Source organism: Empidonax traillii, unplaced genomic scaffold (genome assembly GCF_003031625.1).
Source record: "Empidonax traillii isolate 1590-97213 ecotype Southwest subspecies unplaced genomic scaffold, ASM303162v1 scaffold164:size861626, whole genome shotgun sequence".
Classification (NCBI taxonomy): domain Eukaryota; kingdom Metazoa; phylum Chordata; class Aves; order Passeriformes; family Tyrannidae; genus Empidonax; species Empidonax traillii.
This window is the reverse complement of record NW_020955357.1, coordinates 517,767-541,444: the sequence shown is the minus strand read 5'-3', so window position 1 is coordinate 541,444 and position 23,678 is coordinate 517,767. Positions and strand designations below refer to the sequence as shown.

General features: G+C 39.0%; 1 protein-coding gene across 5 annotated transcripts in view; it reads right to left on the bottom strand.

The window, feature by feature from the left end:
- The window catches only part of RPS6KA5 (ribosomal protein S6 kinase A5), a 76,129-nt gene that overhangs the window by 14,979 nt on the left and 37,472 nt on the right, over positions 1-23,678 (bottom strand). For 2 of the 5 annotated variants that reach the window (XM_027885331.1, XM_027885332.1), the window contains exons 2-7: positions 18,115-18,242; positions 17,362-17,445; positions 13,852-13,955; positions 2,839-2,989; positions 1,554-1,715; positions 219-344 (exon numbers count right to left, since the gene is read on the bottom strand). In XM_027885331.1, coding sequence (XP_027741132.1) covers positions 219-344; positions 1,554-1,715; positions 2,839-2,989; positions 13,852-13,955; positions 17,362-17,445; positions 18,115-18,186 — 699 coding nt within the window. In that variant the 5' untranslated portion in view covers positions 18,187-18,242. The remainder of the gene's footprint in view (positions 1-218; positions 345-1,553; positions 1,716-2,838; positions 2,990-13,851; positions 13,956-17,361; positions 17,446-18,114; positions 18,243-23,678) is intronic. The other 3 variants (XM_027885330.1, XM_027885334.1, XM_027885333.1) reach the window with 2 other exon arrangements.

Here is a 23,678-nt window from a genome sequence, read left to right as displayed (position 1 = left end):
AACTAATCTGAAAAATGAGATGATTGTCTAAGCGTTAACCACTTAACAGTATCACATGCAAGTTAGATGCTTGGATCATCGGAGGAGCCATTACAGAGAACTGATAAATGAACGATGACTATTTTGTAATCTGTAGCCTAGCTTGTGATTGCTGCTTTGGGAGTTATACAGAGTTCCCAGGTACACCAAATTAATTTAGTTCTTGATATTATTATTACCTTCATCATAGCACTTCTGGCAATAGTTGTAGTTCCAGGTCGTTCATCCCCCATATAAAACTGCAGAGGATCTACTGTAGCTGCATTGCGTTTAAACAAAATAGAAGGTGCAACGAAAGAATATCCCTATGAAATTAAAACATCAGAAAAGGGCATGGCTTGATATTGCTCCACATTAACTATCATAATACATATGAAACATTAGAAGTTTCAGAATAAATTTTCAAAGAAATCAGAATTTTCATATTATCGTACAGAAGCTATAACTGGCTCATTGAGGGTTAGATATTACTCTGTTCAACACCAACAGGTATATTCCTGGAATCAGTTATATGTTTCTCCATAGGTAAAGATAAAACAATAACGCTACAAGAACTCTCACAATTAATGCTAATCTGGTTCAGCTTCAACTGTTTTGCAATAGTGATAAAGGCTCATACTTCAAACTAGCCAGCTTCCCAGGACACCTTAAAGTTAAGGCATGAAATAGCTTTTACGTTGTGATGTAAGCATCAAACCATTTTAAATGGCTAAACAATATAAGCTTCATATTAATGATGTGCCCAGTTTGAGTAGAACAGCTGTGATTACCACTACAGAGTGGTGACACACAAACTGCTTACTACAGTACCTACAGATCTAACAACTTCCAAAATAGGATGCTGAATTAAGCTTCTCAAACATAGACAATAAAAAACAACAAGGGAGGGGGAGAAGAGAAAGCAATCCAAACTGCTCTTCACCTCTGCAGCTTTGGTACCAAGTTGACTGCAAATGAGCTGTTTCTACCCACCCATCTGATATCCAGACTGTACAGTCTAAGAAGGGATCATTCTTTACCAGCACGGAGGAGATGATAAGGAAAGCTTTGTTACTCATCTGTATATAGCAGTCTAGTAATTAGAGCACTCCTACAAAATGTGGAAGATCTAATTTCAACTCTGCAGGTAGCTCCCACTTCCCAAAGAAATACTTCAACTAGTGCATAACGTGGAAATGGGCCAACTACATGGCTGTTGTTCAAGCTGGTAGCCCAGGATGATGGAATTGAGATGACAAGACTCATAAGGTATGAAGAATCAATAAAGAACAGACTGACTGTAGTCCAGCATGCAGGACATTCAGCTGGGAATGGGGAGACAAGGAATTTTATATTTGCAGTAGGACTGTTTCCACCTTTCTAATTTTGCAATTGTTGAACAAAAAGCTCTGAACTGAGATGGGAAATTACACAGTTAATTCCAAGAATTTGAAAGGTAGGAGGAAAAAAAAGCTAGTTATATGGAATTGTTCAATTAATTTTTTTTTTATAATTAATGAGAGTTCTTAAAATACCTGAAATATTCTTTCTGAAGTCTGAGGGGTTGCTGCAGGAGAGTATGTTGGATCCATTTCTGTAAACTCTTCTGCAAAATTACTGACATCCAATTCATCTCTTATTACTGGTTTAAACGGAGCTGGTATTTTTTTGGCAGCTAAATCATCCCAATTCATATTCTAAACAAAAACCAGGAAAATAAGACTGAATAAAATGAAAATTTAACAGAAAGAGATACTGGAAAGACAAGACTTGTCCAGAAACACAATCCTAACTCCATTTCCTATTTTCCACAGGCAGATGAAAAGCATTCAAATTATGGCCTACTAATTTGCTTAGGTAGAGCCAAGAAGTATCATACTTACTTGTATGTAGACAGAATTCAATTTAAAATAAAAAACAACAATATAATTAAATTTAACAGTGGAGATGAGCCAAACAATTAGTACGATGGCCCTTGAATTTCTTACTCTATTTCAGAATAAACAACATCCATATTTTTGTAAGCCACAGTACATGCATTCAGTATCTTCAACTTTTCACTGCCAATTTTTATGCTTAATTACTAATGTCAGCTTCCAGAGCCCTGAGAGCATAAGCCTCTGAATTCTTCCTTAAATGCATGGCTAGAAAGAGGAAGCATTGGTATAGCAGTTATGAGAAAATTGCCCTGATACTGTAAAGGAGTGGAACTGAAATTAAGCCAAGATTAAAAAGTGTTGTATGAAGACAAAATGTATCTTCCAAAGCAAACAGTGAATAAGGGAAGTTTAACTCTGTGTAACTTTCCTTAACTTCAGAAGCACCATCAATACTTAGTTTTTTCAAAGAAAGCACACAATTTTAACCACAATGGATGGAATAGGACAGATGCTGTATGCAAATCCAATCTTTGTAATTGTCTGAAAGCAAATGTTAATACACTGAAAGCTGAACAGAATTACTAAACAAGACTAAAGATTTAATTAAGCCAAGGAAAATAGAGGAGTTTAGTGAATTTTATCAATATTCAGATTTTACAAATAATGCTAGTAGCAAACTTTCTTAGGAAAAAAAAACAAAAAAGCAAACAAAACAAAACAAACAAACAAAAAGCACCAAAAAAACCCCACAAGACAACCCAATATAGACACAAAATACACACAAATAAACACATGGATATTTTTTCTAACTTCAATATAATTACTCATGCAATTAACATGTCTCTAAGCTATTCTGTTAACAAAACAGCAGAATTTCCTTAGACTTGGATTTCACAATATAGAGTAAGTGGTATTTTGTAAGTTTTATTGTTTGCTTTACCTGGAAAAAGGGATGCTGCTTGATTTCATCAGCATCAGTGGGACCACAGCCTAGCCTCTTCTTGGGGTCTTTCATCAAAAGCCGCTGAATTATATCCTTAGACAGAGCACTCATTTCTTGTGGATAAGGAGGTTCACTTTTTAATATTCTCCTGTAAAACAAACAAAATAACAATTTCGTAATTACTTAATATGTTGAGTGTTAAATCAAAGAGTTACCATACTAATAATGGGAGCATTTAATAGTTCACTTAAACTTCTATTTTACCCAAAAGCAGGAGGATTGCAAATGTGAAACCAACCAGTTTTTAAATAAAGAAAGGTTCAAGGAATTGTGGACATGAAACACAACATCTGTAGGAAATAAACTGTGTAACTCAATCCACAAAAGAAACACCTTCCTCATTTCACATACTAGGCTTACTATTACTATTTAAAAGAAATCTCATAGCTACAACAGATAGTTTTAACAAAGAATTTAACCTGATGCCTAACAGTAGTCAAAACAAAAACAATTCTAATATTAAAAATTATTAGAAAATAAAGAAAAAAACCTCAACGTTTGGGCCACTGGAAGGTTGCCTGCACCCTCTATTTTGTGTGCAGTGCTCGTGTTCTAATCTCAAAAGGAGGCACTATTACCGGAAAAGTTTTAGAGAACAGTAATAAGACTAGTCAGAAATATAGAATGTGTTTTATAGGAAGTTTTATAAAAGGCGGGGACTATCCATCTTAGTGAAAAGATGACCCAAGGGGCCTGGGACAGTCTTTTTCAATACAAGAACTAGAAGCCATCAAGAAATGCTAGTTCAAAAGTTCAAAATCTTGGAAGCCTAAGCAGAATCAGATTTCAGCACCTACTTTTTATATGGGTAGTTCCCACAGTTTTATATAAAGAAGAAGGCAAGTTTTTCTTCAGTTACTCCAAACGGAAATACTGAAGCTAAGGACTCTAAAGGAAGACTGAGAATGCATACACAGATAACACATCCAAAGATACATCAACAGGGTTAAAACAGAGACACACAAAACCAGTTACCATACAGAATCACAGAGGAATAGTTGAAAAGGACCTCTGGAGATCGTCTGGTCAAACCCCCATGCTCCAACAGTCATCCAGAGCCAGTAGTTCACAGCCATGTCCAGAAACCTTTTGAGTATCTCCAAGGAGAAAGACTTCACCTTCCTTGGGCAGCCTCTGGCAGTGCTCAGTCACACTCACAGCAAAAGGTGTTTCCTGATGCTCAGAGGGAACCTCCTGTGTTTCTATTTGCGATCTCTACCTCAGGTCCTGTCACTGAGCACCACTGAAGGGAGCCTGGCTCCCTCTCCTCTGCATGCTCCCTTCAGGCATTTATGCACATTGACGAGATCTCCCTAAGCCTTCTCCAGGTGGAAGAATCCCAGCTTTCTCAGCCTTCCCTCTGATGTTCCAGTACATTCAATCTTCTCAGCGGCCCTTTGGTGGACTCTCTCCAATATGCCCATCACTCTTGTGTACTCGGGAGAGCAGAACTCCAGGTGTGGCCTCACCAGTGCTGAGAGGAAGGATCATGTCCCTTAATCTTATGATACTCTGTCTAATGCACCCCAGGATACCATTTGCTGCCTTTGCCACAAGGGCACATTGCTGGCTCGCATTCAGCTTGGTGTCTATATGGCTCTATGCATACTCTCACTGTGGTGATTTCAGGAAGCAGAGTACAGAGAAGGATTTAGAGCACCTCCACTAAACACAGACTGAAAGATTTTTGAAGCTATGAGAGACGTAGCTTCTTATAGAGCTTAAGTTGATCGCTACAGGACATTCCTAACTTTTGTTTAAAATTACTGCATGACGTATCCTTAGAGTCAGTTATCCCATGGGAAGATTTTTGTCTTGAAATATGTAGCTTCTTGGATTAGTCCAAAAATAGATGCAAGCAGATTGTTTCCTAAATAATCCTGTCCTGGCAGTGTTCAAAATGCACATATCGCAAGGGTAGCTTCTACTGACTTAGTATCCAATTTCAAGCAAACACAAAGACAAAGCAAGCTAACCTCTTGTTTTAAGTAACACTGAAATCAGTTAGGAAAATACAGTCTGAGTTTTAAGGTGCTGCAGAGGTCCAGGATTGTCTCTTTGAATGATGTATGGATTATTTGCTACTAAGAGTCTAAATCACAGCTATTCTGCTAGCAGAAGTAACTGCAACCATAAGCCGTCTCTTCAACTTCTGGACACATTTCACTTTACAGAAAAGGAGAAGAAAACACAGTATTGTCAAATGATTTCTTCATTAGGGATGTTAACACCAAATTTAAACATCGCTAAACAAGAGGATTCTTACACTGCAGAGTGGTGGAGAAGCAAAGATTCAGTCTCTTCAGAAATCACCCAGTTTCAGAAAGGGAAAGCACGTAAGGAAGTAAGAAAACTCTCCTGTTGTGAGACAGAAGACAGGACACCTTGATAATAAAAAATTACTTTATTTACAGGAGGGTCAATTAAATCTACAGTGTCTGTAGTTTGAAAATCACTTCAGTCAGAGAAGTCCGAGGAAATCTGTTTATCAACCTGCCTGATGAAAGAATCAGAACGGTATGCAAGAAAGATCTTGAACAGAACTAAGTTCCCTTTGGGCTCTCAGAAGGAAGAAAAACAACTTCAGTCAGTATTTTTCAAAACTGATTTCTAAAGCAATGAGATTGAGACCGTGATGACCTCAGAAATCAAGAGAGACATTCTAGAGCATTTTTCCATCTAAAACATCTCAGAGATTAGAGACAGACCAGTCAGATAAAAGAATTTAAATTTCACTGAAAAAAGATGCTGAATTGGGATGATTAGTAACATCAGTAACAAAGAAAATAAATCTGTGCAGTCTAAGGAGATCAGTCTCTACAGTGAAAAGTGTTAGCAGTGAGATTCTTGCCAGTCTCAGGCTTCTACTGCAAATACAAACTTTTACATAAGAAGAGTGAAACAAACATAAGCAGTGGAAAGAATCCTGCACTGCAAAAGTTACCAGAAAATTCTTAGCCAAAGTAAGTACTTCCACAGCAACACTAGTCAGTCTCAATCTCCTAAGTGCAAATTTCTAGAGACACATTGCATGTCTCTGGTCAGTCTGAGAACTGCAATCGGTCATACCACGGAGGTGGTAATTGCACAGAAAGTCCTAGCTGAAGATTAGACAGATTTATGAAATAACTTTTCATATCACTTGACACTCTGCTCCTTGTGTAGAAACTACTCCTTATATTCTTGGGGGAAGATTATATCTGTTAGAACAATTTAGCATACATATTTTACCAATAATAGTTTTTTATAACACTGTATTTTCACAGAATCACAGGACTGTTAGGGTTGGAAGGAATCTCTGGAAATCATCTATTCCAACCATGGCAGGGTTACCCAGAGCAGGTTACACAGGAATATGTCCAGGAGGGTTTTGAATGTCTCCAGAGAGGGAGATTCCACAACGTCCCGGCCAGCCTGTTCCAGTGCTCTGCCACCCTTAACATAAAGAAGTTCTTCCCCATGTTGAGGTGGAACTTCTTGTGTTTCAGTTTATGGACATTACTCCTTGACCTATCGCTGGGCACCATGAAAAGAGTCTGGCACCACCCTTCTGGCACCCACCTTTGAGATATTTATGTGCATTAATGAGATCCCCTCTCAGTCCTCTCTTTAGACTTAACAGGTCCAGCTCCCACAGTCTCTCCTCATAAGAGAGATGCTCCAGAGCCAGACACACCCCATTCTACCTAATGGAAAATTCTTTGGCAACAGTAAAAGCCTATTACCAACATTATGTTTTAAGTAATTTCTTTTTACAGGCAAAATTAACAATCATAGAATCATAGAATCAGCTGGGTTGGAAAGGACCTCCGAGATCATAAAGTCCAACCCTTGATCCACTACTACCATCATTACTAGACCTGGCACTGAGTGCCACATCCAGTCTCATCTTAACAACCTACAGAGACGGAGAGTCCACCATCTCCCTGGGCAGCCCATTCCAATGCCTCATTACCTTCTCTGTATAGAATTTCTTTCTAATATTCAACCTAAACCTCCCCTGGCAGACCTTAAAACCATGCCCTCTTGTCTTACTGATAAGAGGTGAAGGGGTATTTAGCTATGTGAAAAACAAGCTGTGATTATAGAATCATAGAACTGTTTAGGTTGGAAAAGACAACTTAGTCCAGTTGTTAACCCAGCACTGCCAAGCCACCACTAAACCATGTCCTTAAGTACCACATCTGCATCTCTTTTAAATACCTCCAGGAATGGAAGTGCCTCTATCACTTCCCTGGGCAGTCTGTTCCAGTGTCTGACCACCCTTCCAGTGAAGAAATTTTCCCTAATATCCAATCTAAACATCCCTGGGTGAAATCTGAGCTTATTCCCTCTTATCCTGTCACCTGTTACCTGGGAGAAGAGACCAACACTCACCTCCCTACAACCTTCTTTCAGGTAACTGCAGAGAGTGATAAGGTCCCCCCCAGAGCTTCCTTTTCTCCTGACAAAATAATCCCAGCTCCCTCAGCTGCTCCACACAAGACTTGTGTGCTAGACCCTTTACCAGCTCTGTTCCTCTTCTCTGGACACGCTCCAGCACCTCCATGTCTGTCTTGTAGTGAGGGGCCCAAATCTGAGCACAGGATTCAAGGTGTGCCCTCACCAGTGCCAAGTACAAGGAGACAATCACTGCCCTGATTCTGTGGCCACACTATTTCTGATCCAGGCCAGGATACCACTGGCATTCTTGGCCACCTGGGCACATTGCTGGTTCATGTTCAGCTGTTGTCAATTACCATCCCCAGGTCCTTTTTCCATAAGGCAGCTTTCCAGCCTCTCTGCTCCAAGCCCATAGCACTGCATGGGGTTGTTGTGACTCAAGTGTAGGACCTGGCACTTGGCCTTGTTGAGCCTCGTACCATTGGCCTCAGCCCATCAATCCAGCCTGCCCACATCCCATTGCAGAGCCTTCCTACCCTCCAGCAGATCTACACTCCTACCCTTACGAACATTGAAGGGGGATAGGGAGAGGGACTCCAGGCTAGAGGCTTTTCCCTTTTACCTCTAGTCCTGGAGGGGAGCATGCCACCCCCCCCTCACCACGTGGACCCCATGGCTCTCGCAGAGACCACAGGACAGCAGCAGTAGCGAGAGAGGCAGAGAGAGCATTTATTGATCTGGGTAGTGACTTATGTAGCTCTTGGGGGGATTACAAAGTGACCATTGGGGATTCAGGAGGTCTTACAAACAACCAACGATAACAAAGGGTTAACAACCAATAGATAAGCTTTCAGTTATCTCTTAGACATTCCAGTGGTATAGATAAGACTGAGGAACCTTGGGAAGAAGAAGGGTGAGTTTACACAAAGAGTTACAAAGCCATTTTGGAAGCATGTTCACTTTAACAACATTAAAACTTCTGCATTCTTTTATATACTGCAACACCACCCAGCTTGGTGTCATCTGCAAAGTCACTGAGGGTGTACTCAATCCCCTTGTTTGAGTCAATAAATATATTAACAGGCCCCAATACTGTGACCAGCTGCCAGCTCAATACAAGTCCTTTCACCACCACACTCTGGGCTTAGCCATGCAGTCACTTTTTACCCAGAGATGAGTGCACCCATCCAAGCCAGAAGTAGCCAATTTCTCCAGGAGAATGCTGTGGGAGACTATCAAAGGCTTTACCAAAGTCCAGGTAGAAAACACTCACATCCTTTCTCTCACCCACTATGTGGGTCACCTTGTCATAGAAGGAAATCAGGTTAGTCAAGCAGGATCGGCCTTTCATAAATCCATGCTGGCTGGGCCTAATGCCCTGGTTGTTCTGCATGTGCCACCTGATGGTACCCGAAATTATCTGGTCCGTGACCTTCCCTGGCACCGAGGTCAGGCTGACAAGCCTCGTAGTTCCCCAGATCCTCCTTCTGACCCTTCCTGTAGTTAGAACATTGTGCCAAACTCCAATCAACTGGGACATCCCTGTTAGCCAAGACTGCTGATAAATCATGGGAAGGGACTCTGTGAACACTTGTCCACTCCCTCAGTACCCTTGGATGGATCTCATCTGGGACCATAGACTTGTGAATGCCTCAGCACTGTAGCAGGTCACTGATCATTTCTCCTTGGATTATGGGGGTTTGATCATGCTACCTGTCCCTGCTTTCCAGCTCAGGAGGCTGGGCACCTCTGGAGAACAACACATCTTACTGTTAAAGACAGAGGCAAAGAAAGCATGAAGTACCTCACCTTTTCCTCATCTCCTTAGTCTTTTGTTACTAATGTATTTATAGAAACAGTTTTCTATTCTCTTTCACAGCAGTAGCCAGACTAAATTCTAGTTGGGCTTTGGTCCTTCTAATGCTCTCCCTGCATAACCTCACAACATCCTTTGTAGTCTTCCTGCATTGCCTTGCCCCTTCTTCCACAGGTCAAAAACTCCCCTTTTTTTCCTGAGTTCCAGCCAAAGCTCTGTTCAGCCAGGCCAAACTTCTTTCCCACCAGCTAGGGATGGGGATGACCTACTCCTGCGCCTTTAAGATTTCTTTCTTGAAGAATGTCCAGCCTTCCTGGACTCCTTTGCCCTTCAGGACTGCCTTCCAAGGGACTCACTCAAACAGCCTCCTAAATAGGCCAAAGCCTGCCCTCCAGAAATCCAATTCAGAGATTTTTCTGATCCCCCTCTTTACTTCTCCAAGAATCAAAACCTCTTATTTTGTGATCACTTTGCCCAAGAGGGCCTCCAGCCATCACATCACCCTCAGTGCTTCCCTCTTCACAATCAACAGGCCCAGTGGGGCACCTTCCCTAGTCGGTTTGATCACCAGCTGTGTCAGGAAGTTATATTCCATACATTCCAGGAACCTCCTAGACTGTTTCCTCTTTGCTGTACTGTATTTCCAGCAGACATCTGGTAAGTTTTATATTGAAGGATATCTTCCATCTATTGACTCTCTTAGAACCCACTGCAGAGAAAGCAGCATTTTGCCATGCTGCACAAGCGGACTCCATGTAAGCTGCATTAATATATGCCACTAACTTTCATTCAGAAATACTTCTGAGGTTGACTGATACTAGAAAATACTACTGATGCTCCAGACCAGTTCAAGGAATGACATTACAGAGGTAGTGAAGACTGAAGCTACTTCCTTTAAAAGTTCCAAAAAGTATTTACAATTACCATGAGATTGAAGGATGGAAAGCAAGATGCCAGGAAAGAAAGACCAGATTGGATCAACATGTGAAAGAGCAGAAATTGTTGAAGTAGCTTGACCAAGTGAAGAGATTCTGGTTTCATTAGTACAACATTACTGAAGTGCTGTACTGAAGGGTAAGTCACTCAAGGCTCTAACAATGACCCATACAGCGTTCATGTATTTGTCTGTCTTCGAATTCAGCACTATGAATCACTCACAGTGAAACTGAAGATACTGGGTGTGTAATCAAGCCCAGCACTTGCCTATGATTTTGCAGGATGGGTCCTATCCCTGGCTCTGCAGCAATGGACAATCAGAATTCTCAAAAATGAAAGGAAGATTTGAGAAGGGAAAAGAAAGGGAAGAGGGCATACCCGAAAAGGAGAGATACTTGAATAGTTCTGTGATTTTTTTTTTAATGAAGTTTAATAACCCATAACACCAAGCATATGAACAGAAAGTCTTCAGAGACATGAGGGAAAGTATGCACTTTCCACAGAAGAGAAGTCCACAGTGTTGCCAAAAGGATTATGATAAACGAACAGCACGATCTCTCATCAGAAAGAATAAAAATAAAAAAAAACAGAAACCACATACTATTTCTGACACAAGAACTGCATTGTCCATTAGAGAGAGATTTTAGAAAAAAAATCCGGTCAAATTTAACACCAGACAGCCATTGTGCCACACAAGGAAATAAAATTATCTAAAAATATCTGAGATAACTTCCCACCTGTGCTGATTTCAGCTGGGGCAGAGTTAATTTTCTTCACAGTGGCTAGTACAAGACTATGTTTTGGATTTTTGCTGAACACAGGGTTGGTAACACAGAGATGTTTTTGTTATTGCTGAGCAGGGCTTACACAGAGCCAAGGCCTTTTATGCTTTTCATACTGCCATTCCGGCAAGAAGTTGGGGGCACATGGGACGTTGGAAGGAGACAACCAGGACAGGTAACCCAAACTGACCAAGAGGTTATTCCAGACCATATAACATCATGCTCTGTATATAAACTGGGGGGAAGAAGGAAGAAGGGAGGACATTTGGAGTGATGGCATTTGTCTTCCCAAATAACTGTTACGTGTGATAGGGCCTGCTCTCCTGGAGATGGCTGAATACCTGCCTGCCCATGGGAAGTGGTAAATTAATTCCTTGTTTTTCTTTGTTTGTATGAATGGCTCTTGCTTTCCCTATTAAAACTGTCTTTATCTCAATCCATGAGTTTTCTGGCTTTTACCCTTCCGATTCTCTCCCCGATCCTACAGGTGGGGGAGTGAGTGAGCGGCTGTGTGGGGCTTGGCTGCTGGCTGGGGTTAAACCATGATACCACCTCAGTAAAATAACAGAAGGACCTGGATTCACTTAGATTTTTTTCCTTAAACTCAGAAAAATCAAAGGCCATGGAAACTATGCTTTCAGAGTTTGTGACCAAGTAACAAACTGAATTCACAAGTCTGCTGCAATTGGCAAGTTCAAGCACATTTTGGTTAAATAATATAAATTCCGGTTAGAACAACTTTGCTACCAAGAAGTTTGTACCAACTCATATGTCTGTGCCAGTAATTTCCTTACCACTGGCAACTCTAAGTACTTGATTTCTGTTCCCCCTGCTCTCCTGCTCAACTGTACCCTTGGGGAGAGCCCCAACCACGCTCCCACTGCGCCCGAATGGCAGCCTCCCAGAAGGTTCCAAACGACTCTGTGTGGCAGCCAGAAACTGCAGCAATGTCCTCATGTGTTCTTAAAAGGAACATAACATTCATGACATAATAAACTGCAAACACACAAAACTGATGTCATCTGACACAGAAATTGCTATCCATGGAAAGGATTCAGAAGGCAATGAGTCTTATGAGTACTGAAGTAACACAAGACAGATGAAATCAAGTCTGAAATGCAGTCATATAGCTGGGACTAATAAGATTTCAGCTATAAACTAGCAGCTTATCAGTTGAAAGTGATAGAAAAGGAGAAGGAATTAGATCTATCAGACCACAGTTGGCATCAACAGGAGGAACCGAAGAACAAAGGAAGGAATATTTTTTTGTTCAGATGGTGTATTATTCTTTCCCTTAAAAATGATCCTCTTGAAACATCAACAGGAATATATTGTCCATATGTAAGAAAGACCAACATAAGCTGAGTTAAGAAAAGGCTTTTTCAGGAAACAGGAAGACTGGGGAACATCTTTATTAAAGGAAACTGTAAGAATTTAACTTCTAAATTTATCAGAATAAAGCTGAAATACTACAGGACTGCTATCTATATATATGCAGCATAAACACCCACTAGAACAAAAGCAGACTGAGCAACAACACAGTAAACTTGCCACAACTAAATTATTATCAGAAATTATGTTATTAGCCATCAGAGGACAGATGTTAACAACCTTGTGGTTTCTCAGCATTGAATTTAATCTTAAGTTATCAGAAATGTTAATATCTTAAAGAGCATATAAGGGCATACCAAAAAAAAGTCAAATCCTCTAGAATACATAACTAAAAAGTTTCCTAGTTTTTGGGAAACTATATCTATAAAATTCAGGTCAAGGTTCTCTCTAAAAAAAATTGTAACTCCTTCAGAGCTCCATTTAATAAATCTTGGGAATCAAAATTATCAAATTCAAACATAGTAAGTAAACAATCAACAAAATTTCTAACCTTAAATAGGCCAGAAAGAGATAATTTAAGCTTTAACTGCAATCTAATAACCAAGAGGGTGAAGTCCTGACTTTTGTTTTGTTAATGGACTCTCCTCTCCCCTCTATTTTTTCTAGTGACCGACTAAGTTGCCTGCTCTGGTAGAGAACTAAAAACCAATAAACAGGTGTCTCAAACTTCCAAGAAATTGCCTGAATTTATAACATAAGTAAAATAAATTATCTACATAATTGAGGTTTGTTCTGTCATCTATTACAACCTTAAATATCAAGTGACTTTAGGTGAGGACAAGAACCATGGTAATATCTTCCAATAGAGGCAAAACTGTTCTTAGTTTGGGGACAGGACTTACAAGCCCTTCTTGATAGTGGTTACTAATTTGAACAATCTAAGCCTTCAACTCCCTGCTCCAAAAGAAATCCAGTAAGAGGAAATGCTTGCTTTGGGAGAGACTTCAGTAATGTTTTCTGGGGAAGGTTATTGCTTTGTCTTTTGAAAATGCTCCAGTGCTTTTACATGGGTACGGAAAACAAACCTTTAAAGTGTAGAGATTAGTGATCATAACGAAAAGTTTTCCATGCAACAGATAAGAACAGTATAGGTTACTTCCTTTCTGTAAGTATCATATTCATTTCTTCTCAGATATACAAAAAACCCCATGTTTTTTGTTTCACGTTATAAACTAATAAAATAAACATTACCTGTAACAAAAACGTGGGAGTGGGGCCCATTCTGACACTTTAAACCTGCAGTCTGCCAGTGATCTAGTAAGAGCTGATGGAAAATATCTCTAGCTAAAGATATATTTCATGTATTAAGATTTTGAATGTGATAATTCTATTTATATATAATTTGATATTTTATATTACTTCCTTTTCAATGGTAAACACACAGCAAGATTAAGTATCTACAAAGCTGCAGTTACCCTGTAGTTTAAACAAAACAGGTCTTTTGTAAAGGTCAGTTCTGTTAGTTAATAAAAACTATCTACTTCCAATGTCATTCTGTTAAACAGAACTGGAGCACAAAAAAAATGTTACCGTGGCAGCAGCTGCTTCCTAAATTTTAGATTTAAAACCTCAAAAACCATGTATTATGGCACAAGGATCATCTGTGAGCAAGCACATATACTTTACTGCTTTGAATCTTACCTAGAAATCTCTGCTTGGGAATTCTTCTCTCCATCGACTGTAAATGGTGATGCTCCAGTTAATAATTCATACATAAGAACACCAACACTCCACCAATCAACAGCCTATAGAACAACAGTAATTATGTATGTTATGATACGCTGAAGTAAAATTGTTAACAAAAGAAGGAACAAAACAATACACTTGGAAAAGAACTAGCATAGGAGGAACCTACTTATCAAAGGAAACCTGGATACAATAAAGCATAAATAACTGCAGTACTGGCTGGAGGTATTTTCTGTGCTAAATTAATGTTAAAATCTCTCTACTGAGCTTCTTCAACTAATTTCTCAAGCTGAACTCTTTCAACTGACTACTAAAGTTCCTTTTGCTCCACCCCCCAAATTTCTTTTTTTTTTTTTTGCCATTGTGAAGGGATAAGAATTCTAAAATGAACAGAGGAAGCTAAGCCTTGCTAAGAAGTAGTTGAACTTGAGCTGTTATGAGTTTGAGAATGAAATTAGGAATGTTCAAAAAGCACAATTTAAGATCACAGGCCACAATTAATCCAGGCACCTGAAAATGCTATTCAATTTTATCTCATTCATAAAATCATAGAATGGTTTGGGTTAGAAGGCATCTTAAAGATCATCTCATTTCAACCTATCTGCCATGGACAGGAACACCTTTCACTAGACCAGGTTGCTCAGAGCCCCATCCAACCTGGCCTTGAACACTTCCAAAGATGAGGCAGCCACAACTTCTCTTGGCAACCTATTCTGGTGCCTCATCACCCTCACAGTAAAGGATTTATTCATAATATCTAATTTAAATCTCTTTTAGTTTAAAGCCATTCCCCCTTGTGTTGTCACTACATGCTTTTGTAAAAAATCTCTCTCCATCTTTCCTGTAGGCTCCCTTCAGGTATTCTGGAGACACAATTAAGCAACCCTGGAGCCTTCTCTTCTCCAGGCTAAACAATCCCAACTCTCTCAGCCTTTCCTCATAGGTGAGGTGCTCTACCCCTTTAAGCACCTCAGTGTCCATCCTCTGGACTCACTCCAATATGTCCATGTCCTTCCTGTGCTGGGGACCCCAGAGCTGGATGCAGCACTCCAGGTGGGGTCTCAACCAGAGCAGAGCAGAGGGCAGAATCCCCTCCCTCGACCTGCTGGCCTCGCTGCTGTTGATGCAGCCCAGGACACGTTTGGCTTTCTGAGCCGCAAACACACATGGCCAGCTCATGTCCAGCCTCTCATCCACCAGCACCTCCAAGTCATTCTCAGGAGGGCTGCTCTCGATCTGTTCATCCCCAACCTGGACTGATACCAGGGGTTGCCTCAAGCCAGGTGCAACACCTTGCACCAGTTCACATTTCACTTGTTTGCTCCCTCACTCAGGCCAGTAAGTAAGGATCCAGCACAAGACTTCAGCAGTTTTCTTCATTTTGGTTCCTATTACTTTCCCTACTATCCATCCTGCATGGGCAGCTGCTCATGGGTACAGACACTGTTTAGTTATGGTCATCCAGTGCCAGCGCTGTGCCTCAAGCGTCTTAGAGAGATGGACCTCAGTAACACATGGGATATTTGGTTTCCCATATATTAATCGTATTATTCATATTCTGATACCTCGCAACTTACGAAGTATTTCTCTCTTTCAAAAGGCAAGATACAACTATGAATAATACACGAAGCAGTTTAGTCCTTTCAACAAAATTAATTTAACTACAGTTGTTTGAACTTCTCAGTTTTACAGCCATGAAATCTGCAAATCAATGAAACTGAAGTTCTCCTTTACTTATGTTGGCAACATTAATACAATACAGGAAGACAACCAGAGAAATGATGACAGGTCTCTTCTTTTAGGTTTTTTTGCCTCAGTGCACACAAAATCTGATGCTTCATATATTCAGCCAAGAGTGTCTAAAAGAACTAGCTGAAGAAGTCTCCGTACTGTTACTAATTATCTTTGCAAATACATAATTCTCAAAGATAATTCCAACAGTTTTTTCTTGGCATGTGTTTTTCCAAAAGAAAAGGAGGATCTGTAGAATCAGAAATCAAACTTTAAAAAAAATACTGAAATATTTGAGCATGTCTTTTAGACAAACAATGCAATAATCTAGAAGAAATTATAAATCATAAACATAGCTTTAGTATGCTATGCTCTCATTAATCAATTTAATTTTCTCTTTTTGTAAGGTTTTTGAGTTGCTAGATATGCAGTAAGTATAAAATACACTAAAAATCTTCTAACACTACAACACATGACATTGCCAGTGGTAAGGTAATGAGTGTGTGGTGCAATGAACTAACATCACATACCTAACTGCAAAATCACCCTTATTTATCAGCTAACATTTGGTATTAAACTGTGAAGCTATTCCTTATAGAACACTGTATGACTCTGCACTACATCTAATGGAAGTGTCAGATAGAAACAAAGATAACAGAACAGAGATTCTTCTTTAAATCAATAAGACGACTGAATTTATAAGCACTTGAAAAGCCAGAATCATAATTCAAGGTGACTGACACATTGAAGAGATGCTCCGAAAGTGGCAAGACTAAACTAGGAAAGAGAGTGCAGCAAAGAGCTTCAATTCAAACCTTTTTAAAACCCCATTTTTAATAACTGAGCAAGCAGAACAGTAGAAAAAGATGCAGAGGTAATCATCCTGCTGTACCTCAAAGTGCCAACTCCCAGCTCAAACACTATGCTCACTACAGTGCTCCCTACCTGAATGCAAACTCAGACCAAAAGAACCGTAGATTGCAGAGAGAAGGAAAAGAAAGAACAGGCAAAAGTCAGACTTTTCCAGTTTTTAAACAGGCTGCAATAAGAGGAACTGTGATCAACTACATTCCATGGTCCCCAACAGAAAGACAAGTCAACTCAGTCTACAGCAAAAGAACAACAGAAATTAAATAATCTTCAAAACTTCCCAATACAGTGAGCAATCCAAATAATTTCTCTATGAATATCGTAGAATTATTTTGGGGGATAGGGTTTTTTGTTTGTTTCAAATACCATCTGTGAATTATTGTTGTCTTGATCTTTCTTATCAATTACAGATACTTTAATAAAATAATAAACCTGAGCTGCAAGCCAAATAATTAATTTTTACGATAAGAGAACATTTATAAAATTAATAATCCATTCCATACTTCAATAAAGATAACAGATTTATCTGATGTCTAATTTAAAGCATATAGCAGAATTAACCACAAACCAGTAATTTTATGTAAAGGAAAGTGTCAGCTAAGTTTATTGTTTCACTGCATATTTAGAATAAATTTTGAATAGAACACAAATAAGCCTCAATATCTTTATAAACATGCCTTTTACTTAAGATTAAAAGAAGAAAATACACCAAGAGACAACTGAAGACCCAGGCAATAATCTATTTTAGGACAACCTGAAAATGCATGCTTAAATAAGACACTGTCACATTTTACAAGAAGTCCTCAAGCTGAACAATGCTGCCTAAAGAAATAGTTTATTTTCAGTAAGAAAATTAGAACATACCTTATCATGTCCTGTGTCTCCTCCCCTTACAATATCTGGAGCCATGTATTCTATTGTTCCACAGAAGGAATATGCTCTCTCATTCTAGCAAAAAAAAAAAAAATTTAAAGAATTTATGAACAATTATATTACACAAATCATATGGGACAGATACGGCTAACAGTTCCAAGATGCTGGCAGCAATTCTTCTCCAAATAGCTCAGAACTGCTAGCTAAATAATATTCCATCATATGCAGAGATGTATCATATAATGCTACAGAATACTTAGGTTTGTGTTGCAGTCTGAGATAAGCACATAAAAATTAATGTATTGATATTAAAAAAAAAACTTTCCCATAAGTCTAGATCCTCTATACATTTCAGAACTACATAAAATTCCCCAAAGTGATATACATACACATTCTGAAGGCTGCAATATCAATACTCTAGATAAGAAATGAAAGCTTTCCATTAAAAAGAGAATTTCACTGTAAGATGTACAATTTGACTAAACTGGATACAAGATCCTGTGGGCTCCCCGTATTTAGGAATTCTTTCTCACCTCTAGAAAAGTCTTTTTTTTTTCGCAACACACACATATATAAAACACAACATTCTCTCAAGAAGAGACTGGGAGAGAGACAGAGAGAAAGAGAAAGGCAGACAGAGTTGTAAATTTAATTTTATTCTACGCACTGAATTATTTTCTTGATTATGTTCAAAACTAATCTGCTTTCACAGTCATGTATAATTGTTCCCTGTTAGTGATTTACCTTTGAGGTCAACATGAGGTCATGCTGTACCTTGCTAATGACGAAAGCACATGTGTTTGGGCCATGCAACATTGTTCCTCCCTTATCCTTCAAGCTTCTAGCATTTTGGGGACAGATCCTGATAGGTCCTTTAAAGAAGAGTGTTCAAAAAAGCAAATATTTCAAAAGTCAGGTTTTACATTTGTAGATTCAGATCTGGAGTTTAAAAACAGGTGCTATATAAGAGACTACACTAATAAGAGGAAGCTTCTAAAAGTAGAAACAGTGCTCCGTGCTACCCTGAGGCATAAAAATTAAACAGTCCAACAGCATATTATTAAACTGTATTTCTTAAAATACATATACTGTGACTGGTTTTTAGGGGTAAAAGTTTAAATTCAAAATAGTTATAAGGCCTCATTTTGTTCAATGTTAACTTGAAATATTAACTTGAGATAAAACCATATAATAATGAACTTTTCATGACTCTACTTTCTTCTGACACAATTTTTGTCTCTGTTATCTTAAAGAAATATAGTGTAATAAAAAGTGTAAACAAAGAAAAATGTCAGAAATTCCTAGCCCTCCATCAGCCAATCTAAAGCTATTCAATATCTCTGTTCTTTTTTTCCTTCAGCTGTGAGGGAGGGAGAGGGGAAAAAGCAGAAAAAGAAAAAGGAAGGGGAGTGAAGAATGCAGGAAGAAACTGTTCATTGCTTGCTACTCTCGAAAGAGTAAAGATAATGCAGCCAAACAGATTATCAAAACAACTGTCCGAAAGCTAAGCATTCTGACTCAACTACAGATTGTACAGCATCTTGTGAAGGCAAATCTGTGTCAAAGTCAGGACTTCGAAACAGCTGAAGTCATAAAATCTGGATACGTCTTTGTTAGAAACCTCTGTTTACACTGTGTTTTATTAAGTTACAGGCTTCATCAACTGCATCTAGCTGTTATTTGCAAAACACAGTTCTAACAGTATTAAGTTTCACTAGGAACACTTATATAAATTTATGATAATTAAATATGTCTCTTACAGGGACTCACTGCTAGTTTTTGCTTTTACGCACTACATGTGGGCTTAAAACTTTTCAAAAGATGTTATCTCCGATACCTGTTTCATTTTTTGTCCTGTTCTGATCTCCCAGCTACATGAGAGACATGGACATACTGGAGAGAGCAAAAACCACAAATATGATTTAAGGACTGGAACATATGAGGAAAGGCTGAGTAAGCAGAGACTGTTCTACCCGCAAGAGGGAAGCCTTAGGGAGATCTCATCAATGTACATAAATGCCTAAAGGGAGCATGCAAAGAAGAGGGAGCCAGGCTCTTTCCAGTAGTGCCCAGTGACAGGATCAGAGGAGGAAACACTTTTAGTGTGAGGGTGACTAAGCACTGGCACAGGCTGGCCACAAAGGCTGTGGAGTCTCTCTCCTCGGAAATATTCAAAAGGCTTCTGGATTGGTTGTGGGCAACCAGCTCTAGATGACTGTGCTTGAGCATGGAGTTGCACCAGATGACCTCCAGAGATTTCTTCCAACCTCAATCACTCTGTAATTCCGTCACAAAATATAAGTTGTATTTCAACATCCATTCGTCAGTCACATTTCACTCACAAATCAAACATGCAGGCCCTCCTCATCCCAATTTCATTCAACTTCATAATATGAATTAAAGAAAGAATGTTATTAAAAAACAACTGAACTTGGATAACTTACAGATGAATTCTCACTGATCATGCACATCTTGCAAATACTTGAGCTTAAGAAATTTTTTGCGTGACACAGAACGCTCATTTTCTTTCTTTAAACATTGTGGTTTCCTCTTCTGAGTTACAGAACAGCAAGCAATCAGACACTAATGGATGGAAACAGAAGTGTGGCTAACCCATCACTTAAAACTCAGTATGACAACATTGACCCTGTCTTTGAAAGGGTGTCATTCTGTTTGTTCCAAATCAGCAAATCAGTTCTTTGATGTTTACAGATAATCTAGAGATAAATCTTAGTCTTCTAGTACACAACAGATGGTTATTATTTCCTTCTCTTTACCAAGTTCAGCATCAGTCGTCAATGTTTATGCAATAACATATCTTTTAGTAAAGGTAAATGAAGTGGCTACTTCAAACCAGTTAGCTGCTTAAGAGAGCACTAACTTTTCATGAAGCCACCAATAGAAAGAGAATTTTTTTAAGATTCTTGATCAGTGAACATAGATAGGTTCGCATGGATAGTAAGGCAGTTCACCTCGTTAAATCATCTCTCTATTAAATTAGAAAAACATGTTATATTCCCTTACTACTTTTTCTTTGAGATGAGCTACACACTGTCATGGTGGATCTCCCAATATATATTACGAGACTGTTTCTAATAAGCACTGTAGTACTACATACAGGACAAACTTCAAAATTTCTCCATACTAGCTATGGCAATATAAAAAATAGGTAGTGCACTGCCCTCTTTTCAAGTTCCTTGCAATCATTCTGACTGATCTGAGCTGCCGACTGAAATGTAACTGCTTTAACTTGCTAGGGCACTTTCAGTACCACATCTGTGTGAACACTGAAGTCTTTTCTCCAGATTATTTATTTTAGCATCCCATTTTCCTTTCCCTTCCTCAAAAAAGAAAGGGTACTCAGCAGCTTTAGTACAGAGAATTAGACCTCTGTGGCTGTCCAAGATGAAGTTGTGTAATGCAGATTAGGATTTGTCCAAGAAGACAGTCACTTCACAAAAAAAAAAAAAAAAAAAAAAAAAAAAAAAAAAAAAAAAAAAAAAAAAAAAAAAAAAAAAAAAAAAAAACAAAAAAAAAAAACTACCACTACCTCAGACTTTGCTAAGACTATGTACCCTGACCTTCACAGCTGACACCAATTACAGAGATCAAAATACCTAGCTCCAAAATTCAATCAAAAATGCTGACAGAAGGATGGCAGTCTTGCACCATCATGTTCTTGATGATCTTGTGGCATCTCTGCTTTACAACCAAGGAATGGTAGGCAGGCACTTGAAACTATATGAAGTTGGAGAAAGAACTCGTATAAAGCTTTCTCCCCAATGACAGAGAGGTCTTATGTCTCTGATGGAGAAACAGTCACCAGTGTCATACAAGGATGTGTCCTTTAGAGCACACATCCTAGTCTACAGCAATGCAAATTCATTTTAACAACATATAGTTGGCAGGTCAGACAGTTATTAAGCCTTGTAACTGTTCAACAGGTTTTAACAGAGTATGTGGGACAAGAACTGCAATATCAAAGTGAATCACAGGAATTAGATGAGATTTCAAGACAGCCAAGGTATCACTCATGCTCAACATGCTCCTGAAAGACTCATCTCTACTGGGCCAAGCTGCTTTTTTGCAGCCAGCTCTTTGGAAAAAGGGCTGTTCCATTGTGTCTTATTTAAGAAGATACTGTGCTGGAAGGACGGTGTTAGTGTCTAGTGCCACAAAACTTACAGCCCAGAGGCACTGAAAATGTGTGATTCAGTGTTCTAACAAATCCAAAAATGCGTGGAATTTGAGCAAAGAAATAGCAACAACAGATGCTGGATGGGTGTTTCCCAACACCTATGAGGTGAAGGCCTGCATTATTTTATCACATGCACCCAAAGATCTGCAGCTGAGAAACAAACTGTGTTTTAATACTTGGCTGAAGACATCTTCAGCTTCATAGGGCATAGGCAGACAACCAGCCGAGTGCCAGGTCCAAACTAGTATTTGTAAAAAAAACCCAAAAAAAATTCCAAAAAGTTTTCTTAGAGCAGAGGACATGATCCCAAGGGACTGTTACATAGTACTCCTTCAATAAGTAGAGAACATCATTAGTTCAGGGCCTCAAAAAAGAAAAAAAAAAATTAATTTTCCTCTTGAAATCAAGATCTGCATAGCTGGGAAGTGCATTTTGTGATTGCCATGCCTACTCATAGCATGGCAGACAGGGAATCCAAGTCAGACTGAATGAACATACAGAGAACAGCTTTCAGAACACCAAAGCAGCCCTAGAGCAATAAGAGACGATGTACAGTGAAAGGTTCAAGACTAAAAGAGGCAAGAGGAGGTTTAGATTAGACATTAGGAAAAAACTCTTACTGGAAAAGGTTTTCAAGCATTGGAACAGTCTGTTTAGGGAACCGGTGGAGTCACCATCCCTTAAAGTGTTCAAAAAATGTGTGGATATGGCACTTGAGAACATGGTTTAATGGTGACCATGGTGGTGATGCTAGCTTGACAGTTGGACTTTGTGGTCTTCAGGGGCTTTTCCAACCTTAACAATACTATGACTCTAAGGGCTGATGTGTCGAGTACCTTCTGAGTGAACAGCAGCAGTGTACTGATGACACTGAGCACTAAACAAAGCAAGGTTTCTGTTAAACTTCTGCAGGTAACGAAGTTCCATCAAGAGAAACATACCATCCATACAAACATTAAGCACAAAATGCACCCATCTGTTGCCAAATTAGCTGTTTGTATAAACGACAGACTGAGCAAACAGGAAACATGGAAGTAAAAAAACACTGGAAGAATGGAAGTAAAAATAAAAACAAAGAAAAAGATCAAATGAAGTCTTAAGAACCCATAAGATTTTGTTTCAGAGGCCTAGGGAACAAACCAAACACACATCAAAGCAAAGCATACCAAAAAAATCATGAAAGAAGACTACAAAGGTGTGAGTGCTGGAAAGGGTGAGTTGAGACAAAGCTACTTACCAGAATACTGACATAGTTAGTAACATAGGTAAAACAAAACAAAAAACTCCACACCTGCAAAGAACAACCAGGTGCTCTATCTAGAGTATCTGGCTTTGAATACTGAGGCATATTTCAAGTACACTGTTCTACACGTGGGCACAAGCCTAAGGGGAGCATCTATTTGCCTTACAAATATTGCTTTGGGAAAATGCTTCAGCGCTTGAGCATTTGTGATTTTAATTCCAAACTGTGACTGCAGATGTGAAAAGCACTCAAGTGTCTTAAGACAGTTATTCTGCCATTTGAAGATGTATTATTTAACATTTAAATATATGGCCTTTGAAGTATTTCTTCAACTTCATGAACTGCATCCAAACAAACACGTGCCACTGCTCCAACAGACACTTGGGTCCAACAGTCCTACAGCTTATTTTATTCACAAGTCGTTGCACAAACATAATTCAGCCAGGGGGTTAGCCAAGTATTCACTGAAACCACTCTTTTCAGCATTGAAAACTAGGACCCACTTCAAAGTTCATCTTTGAAACAGAAAGACCGCTTGTGCTCTCCAACCACCTACAGTAAAAATACTTTGTTCCTCACTGTCCCTGCTACCCTGAACATCAGATATGACACATTCTGAAACTGTAATACTAGCACATTCCGAAACTGTAATACTAGCACATTCCTTCAAACCACAAAACTTGACTACGTAAACAATTTTTTTAACTTGTAAAAAATAAATAAACCGAAGTTTACTCTTCCCCAAAATGTTCTTCGGTAATGTATGTATTCTCTAATGTGAGTTCCTTGCTAATAGAAGAGATGGTAGGATACAGTTAAAAGGCTTGGTTAAAGCTTAGAATAAATAAGTTCTAGTGTAAGAATTTC